This window comes from Anopheles ziemanni, chromosome 2, assembly GCF_943734765.1.
Source record: "Anopheles ziemanni chromosome 2, idAnoZiCoDA_A2_x.2, whole genome shotgun sequence".
Lineage (NCBI taxonomy): Eukaryota > Metazoa > Arthropoda > Insecta > Diptera > Culicidae > Anopheles > Anopheles ziemanni.
Genome location: NC_080705.1, coordinates 86,085,417 through 86,092,820, shown reverse-complemented (window position 1 = coordinate 86,092,820; position 7,404 = coordinate 86,085,417). Strand labels below are relative to the sequence as shown.

The 7,404-nt window shown below is 38.7% G+C and overlaps 1 protein-coding gene across 1 annotated transcript; it reads right to left on the bottom strand.

Moving 5' to 3' along the window:
- Window positions 1-1,413: 1,413 nt before the first annotated feature.
- On the bottom strand, window positions 1,414-2,668 carry LOC131281696 (flightin). Its single transcript, XM_058311043.1, has 3 exons — window positions 2,550-2,668; window positions 1,647-1,799; window positions 1,414-1,567 (listed from the first exon to the last, which is right to left on the bottom strand). The coding sequence occupies exons 1-3, from the start codon at window positions 2,666-2,668 to the stop codon at window positions 1,414-1,416; spliced, it is 426 nt and encodes a 141-aa protein (XP_058167026.1).
- Between the last annotated feature and the right edge of the window lie 4,736 nt (window positions 2,669-7,404).

The following is a 7,404-nucleotide window of genomic DNA, read 5'->3' as shown; positions in this document are numbered from 1 at the left end:
CGACGATTCAGCACCTTCACCAGCCTCGGTAGGTAGTGCTCAGATATAGCCGCACCAAGGGACGACCTTTTCCTGGATTCGGCGGAACCGTATATTTTGGTATTGTTTTTTTTTTTTTGTTTTGCAAACACAACGAAGGAGAAAAATAAACCCAAAAACAATAGATGAGGAAACTGTGGCCGTTGATGTGCATTGAAATCCATTGTTTAATGAGGAGCAATAAGGAGTATAAAAAAGCATAGAAAACACCAAGGAAAAAAAACAAAGCCAAACGATTGATTTGGGTAGGAGGCAAAAAAGCATTGTTGCAAAGCGAAAATAGTTTGCTATCTAAACTTAGTTGGATGCAACTCAAACACTCGCCCAACGGGGGCGCCTGGAAACACCACCCCTAGCCATTTAGTAGACTTCCTAGTGAACAGGGGGAGCTGTTTTCGCGGCCAGGCTCGCTCCCCGGGCGGGTGTTTGGTTGCGACATCTAGCATATAAGCAGGTTTCCTGTTTGGGCGCGCATCGGTTCATCCCCTATCGATTCGTTTGGTACCGAGGCTGCCTCGAGGGAGCCTCACGCACGTGCGTTTACATTAACTACTTAGCGGGTAGGGTTGGAAACAGAAATCAAAAACAGTTAAGCAAACGAAACACAAATCTTACTTCCGTAACGAGTGCAAGAGCTAGACATAAGACTGACGCTACGATTAACTACCTAGCTTCTGCGGAAAGGGGTTCGATGGTGGGTGGGAAGTGATGGGCTGAAAACAGCCATAAAGGTGCAGGATAGAGAAGAAGCCATTGCCATACTGTAAGGGTAAGAAGGTACCCTTTGCAGCAACAAAACAGCAAACCTTTGAAAGAGAACCTACGTAGAGAGTTGGGAAAGGTCGTATTTTGGGAATCGATCGAGGGAATTTGGGAAAGCTAGTTTTTCGGGTTGCCCGGGGTTCGAGGAGAGGGATAAAGGGCGTTCGTTTTCGTTCGAGTCTCTCTGCGTTGTTGTTGTTATCGTGCGGCAAGGATCTGATTATCCTGGTTTAATTAGATTGCTTGATTTATCTTCTTTTCTTTTAATTGCTTGTTGTTTAGTAGACTATTCCACGTGGGCGGTTAAAAAAGGGGTTCGTTTGTGATGGTTTCTTTTTTTTTTCATTTTTATACAAGTTTTTTAAAAGAAATATAAACAATGGGACTGCAACAGCTGGGTTGTGTTGACTTTAAGGGGATATGTATGTTTTTCCCCATTTACTGCATTCGTTGGCAAATCGTTCAAATTGTCCCGTTTCTTTTGCATTAGTTTTTTGTTTCAAATTGTGCGAAGGTTAAAAGTTAAGCTTTTCGGGCATTCGGTTAGTTGTGCCATTTCCCATTTCCAAAAGAAAACAAAAGCATATGGCAAGCGCGCGTATTCCCGCCGTCTTAGAGGATCTTGCGGTACTTTCTGTTAGTGTAAGCCTTCGAGTGGCAGTTGTACGACTTGATCTGGTTACTTAGCGTGTACATGAGCTTCTTGTCGTCCCGCTTGTGGCTGATGCTGGTGTAGTTGTACACATCGTCGATATCACGCGTGGCGCTGGAAAGAATGGAATGTGAAAAAATGTATTAAAAACACGAAAAATAAATAAACATCCTATGGGAAACCAATTACTTACTTCTTCTGAGTTCTCAGGACACGCTCGGCCCAGGTTTGCGGGCGCGGAATCTCAGATGCAACACCCCGGTTTCGTCGATCCAAGTAGTCGATGACGTCGTCGTAGTAGTTGACGCGGTAGTCGTACATGTAGTTGTACTGCAAGAACTGTGGGCTGCAAAACAAAATCAAACCGATAACATTAAACTTTTGTTTTCGAGAAAAATCCAACTCAAATCAGCTTGCGGCTATTTTTAAAGCATCAAACACTTTCGCTGACCCCAATTGAATGCACAATTGATTCGAGACTCAATTGATTTCGGACAGTCGCTAAATTTAATTATCTTCAAGCGATAGGAAAAAAAACTAGTCCACGCAAACTAAACATAGAAATGCGCTTCGTTTTTTCAGATGTTGTTTTTGCGCTTCGAGTTTACGATGTGGTGGAATGTACCCCCTTAACTCTTTTCTGTATAGCAAAACGACCAATTTTCGTGAGCCGACAGGTGAAAAACATTGATTCGAGTGTTTCATTCGTTTTTTTTTTATAATTTAAAAACAATTTAGAAACAAAAAAAAATTATTCTGTGTTCCCAAATTCGATATCTATAGCAAACCTATATTATTAATTGTTGAACATATCTGTTGTGAGTCTCTATTTTTAACAGGTATAATACTTTCAATTTTCATTTTATTCGTCATTTATAGATGAGCATTCTGATCTTTGTTTCCTTGGTTTTTATTTTGTATCAAACTATAAGATTTTTAAATACGAAAGATATTCCAGATTTGTGAATCGAACAGCAAGTCGAACATTCAAACGATTGCGCAAATTTATTTTATAAAAAATTACAGTTCATGTATTATTTTTCCCTCCATGTGTTCTGTGATACTGTTTGATTGAATAATTTCGGGAGCTACTTACCGAACCCAGTGCTTGTAGAGCGTCATCTTACGCCGATTGAAGTCATCGACGATGTTCAGCGGTTTCGCGCCCGGCTTGTTCTTCACAATAACGCCGGTGGATGCAGCACCATCATCCATGGTTATGCGTTGCTAGTATGGTATGTGTGCCTGTTTGCAACAACGGGAGAAGCAAGCGTGTATTAATCATCCATCGTGGGTGTGTTTTATTTTTCCTATAGACTACAGTCCTAGGCAATGGAACGAATTGATCATGAAAAAGAGCGCATCAACGAGTGCATCCGATGCGAACGCTGGTGCCGGGAAGTAAAATTAGACACGTGTTGCAACACCCCAGACGGGCCTCACGAGCCAAGGAAGGCGCCCTGGTGCAACAATCGGTCGAAAATAAAAGCCCAAAAACAACCGATTTCGAATGATAAAGGCAGAACAAAACAACAAACCGTTAGGCCCGTTCGGTCGCAGATCTTTTGAGATCCTTCGTTTTCCCTCCACATTCCTCTAGCACAAAGACAACCTTCCTTTCGGTCCGTCCCTAGTCCATCGATTGACTTGATGCTCGGTTTCGGGTTAGTGACATTTTGTCTCGTAATTGCCACTGCCACTGTCACGAGCGAGTAGGCGGAAGTCTGGCATGCCGCTCGGTCTGTTTCAACCACGAAACCCTTCAGTTTGGCAGTTCCTTTTTTTTCTCTCGTTTAGAGGTTGCCATTTTTTTTTCAACGACTCGTAAACGTTCGTCTACAGTCGATGGAGATGATTTGTGGCAACGCTTTGAGTTGCCGCTGTCCGAAAATTTATTCCGAGGACAGTTTTCAGCTTTGCGTGAGGTTTGCCAGTTGATTTGATGAATGATTTATGCAAAGAGTGTTGATGACAGCGTTGGACACTTGTGTTACTTGATTTGGTCAATAAATCTGATGAGAGATGACTCAACTTCAACGTGTTTTTCTGGAATTACTGTAGATTGATTTTTGTATAGTTTGTGTGCATCTTTAATATTCTTATATGGAAAACTGCTGCAAATATTTTCAGAGTTTTTACTATTTTTAATTTTAATGATCTTCGTGAAATGTTTGTTTTCAAAACAGAAAATTTTGATTTATTTTTCATGTTGTCCACTTGAAATTCATCATTAAATTCCTCCCGTACGATGTAGCGTCTAGTTGTATTTCTTTTTTCATTAAACCAACCATGCTCTTCGATGATAAATTATCATCGAGCAGTGCAAAGATCGCTCACGGTCACCGTTGGCACTTCGTAGAACCAATTCCGATACAACCATCAACGGCCCCAACGGAGGCGATGCAATGAAGGCAACCGTTTTTACATTGATGGCGAAACAACTTGTAGCGCCTTTATGTAGGCACTAAGCAAATGTTTAGTTTATAGTTATAGGAATTAAAGTTATAGGAATTATAGTACTAGTAACTAGTGTTAGTGATAGGAATTTATAGTTATAGGAATTATAGTTAGATACTAGTGTTAGTGATAGGAATAGATATAAAAGGACAGGGGCAAAGAGGCAAAAAGGATCATTCGCGAGTCAACCAAAACTGAAGCAAAAGCGCGTTACGAAAGATCCAAGAAGTTACTAATAAATAACTACTTAAACTAAAGCCACTAAAGTTTAGTTCGAACGTCACGATACGAAGACGTCAGTATATAAAGAAAAATAAAGATTTGGAAGAACACCACATGGCGACCGTGACAGAGTGAAGAATCCTGTGCCACGAGAAATTTAGCCACGTGCTTATTAGTGGCTTTGTGCTGCGTGCGGTGTGTGCCCAACGATGACCTTACGATAACCTAATGCAGTGGCAGATAAAAGACATCCGTGTATGGGAGTAACGCAAGATTGTAGTGCGTTTCAGATAAAAAATATCCGTGTACAAAAGTAACGCAAAGCGGCAACGAACGAAAAATTTAGCCACGTAACCTTACGATAACCTAATGCAGTGGCAGATAAAAGACATCCGTCTATGGGAGTAACCCAAGATTGTAGTGCGTGGCAGATCAAAGATATCCGTGTATAAAAGTAACGCAAAGCGGCAACGAACGATAAATTTTGCCACGTGCCGATTACTGGTTTTATACTGCGTGCGGTGTGTGTGTCCTATGGTGACCCTACGATGACCCTACGATGACCCTACGATGAAGCAATGCATTGCGTGGCAGAAAAAGAATATCTGTGTGTGAGAGTAAAGTGGCAACCAACGAGAGCAACGAACGAACATAGTCAGGAGACGACGGAGAACTACTACCAGCAGAGACAACGAAGCTTGACAAAGTGAATCGCCCATGGGAAAAATGCAGGAGAAAAGGTAGAGAATATAAAATTGTAACTTGTTCAACTGGGGTTTCCGCATTACTTCATCGATGGTTGTAATATAAAAAAAAAAAAAAAAAAAAAAAAAAAAAATTATACATGCATATATATATATAAAAAAAAAAAAAAAAAATTATTATAATAATATTTCTTCCAAAAATAGTTTTACTAACAATCTTACAATTAACCCCAGTACGTCTACGAAAATCCTTATGCTCGCAAAAATAACTCAGAAGCTAAACCGATTACATGAAATTGAAAAAAAATTAAAACCTGGTGAGAAGAAATTTCGCAAGTGCTTGCTTGACAGTTATAACTCCACAGCCAACGAATTATTCCTAAATATTCAGAATCTCATTGCTAAATTAGAGAACACGGATTCAACCAATACACTTGCAGATCTAGAACTTTCCACGAACACCTGTTTTAATACTATCAAATCATACTTAGATATCCATCTAAAAGACAGAATACATTTTAAGTTCAAGACCTTAGCGAAAGTTTGCATTGCATTACACAAGTGGAAACCAAACAAAATGGAGGACTTTGATATTAAAGTTGCTGCCTCATTGATCCAACCCTACGATGGTAAAGCAGAAAGCCTTGATAATTTTATTGGATCAGCAAAATTGATACAAACACTCTACCCCAAGGATCCAAAAAATATTCTAGTGCAATTTTTAAAAACACGATTGACGGGAAAAGCACAACTAGGGCTAGCACCCAACATCACGGATGTTGACACGCTAATTAATGACGTTAAAGCTCGTTGTGAGGAAAAAATAAATCCGGACAAAATAATAGGCGAGTTAAAGTCAATCCGTTACACAGATACAAAATCACTCTGTGACGAGGTAGAGGCTCTTAGTACAAAGCTAAAATGTATGTACTTAAAGCAAAATATACCAAATAACATTGCAAATGAAATGGCAGTCAAGCGAGGAGTAGAAACATTGGTGGAGAAAGTAAAACTGATGGAAACAAGAATTATTTTACAAGCAGGGCAATATGCGCAAATTACGGATGCAACGGAAAAGGTTTTAGAAAGTGAAAGAGTTAACGGTTCATCGCAAGTCCTCTCTTTTAGAAGGAACCACCCACAAAATCGTTCCTTCTTCAATAGAAATCCAAACCAATATACTACAACCTACAGTGGTAAACCACAATATCGAGGTACTGGTAGGTCTTACAGACAACAAAACAATAGATACTCAAATCAATACTATCATAATAACAATAATAGATCCACGCAACAAACCCAAAATAGAAACCATAATAGAGTTTACACAACACAAGCCAATAACGAAACATCAAATTCGGCTGCAGCTATTGAAAACGCGTCTTTTTTAGAGAACAACCTGCAGCCTACAGATTCCCAATCTTAGCATTAAACTTAAATGCAAATAATTTTATTAAAATTAGAGTAGCAATGGCCACAGATGAGTTTAGCGACCTCATAATAGACACTGGCGCAGACGTGTCTTTATTCAAAATTAATAAAATAAAACAAAACCACCGATTACATTCCCAAAATAAAATCAATTTAACAGGTATCACTACTCATTCAATTCACACTTTAGCTACAGCAAACACCACCTTACAATTTGGAAATGAAGCAATTAATCACATATTTCACATCATTCCAAAAGAAATAGATATCAGAGCAGATGGTATACTAGGAAGGGATTTTTTCGCAAAATATAAATGTGTTATTGATTATGAGCATTGGCTTCTTAATTTTAATTTCAATGGGGTAACAATCTGTCATCCTATAGAAGACAATATAAGCGAGGGTTTCATCTTACCAGTAAGAAGCGAGATAATACGAGAGGTAAAACTGCCAAACATAGAGGAAGACTGCGTAGTCTTTGCAGAAGAAATCAGACCTGGAATATTTTGTGGCAACTCGATAATATCTAAGGAAAAACAATTTGTACGGTTTATAAACACAACCGAAGAAGATATCTTCATCAGTAATAGATCGTTTAAGCCACAAATAGATTTGGTGAGGAATTATAACGTTACATGCAGAAAATCCAATGAATCTGATAAAATTCTAAGAACAAGCACAATTTTAAATAAAGTAGATACACAAAACATTCCAAAGTACATTCAAAAGGAGTTAAAAGAACTAATTGGAAATTATACCGACATTTTTTGCATAAACGAGGATCAAATCACAACAAACAATTTTTACACACAGTCAATACAATTGAAGGATAAATCACCATGTTACATCCCAAATTATAAGCAGATTCATTCCCAATCGGAGGAAATCAAACGACAAGTTGATAAGATGTTAAAAAATGACATAATCGAGAACTCCGTCTCTTCTTATAATTCTCCAGTACTCCTTGTACCCAAAAAATCAGATGAAGGAAAAAAATGGAGGCTAGTAATAGATTATCGTCAACTAAATAAAAAAATTATCCCAGATAAATTCCCCTTGCCTAGGATCGATTCTATATTAGATCAACTAGGTAGAGCAAAATACTTTTCAACATTGGATCTAATGTCAGGTTTCCAC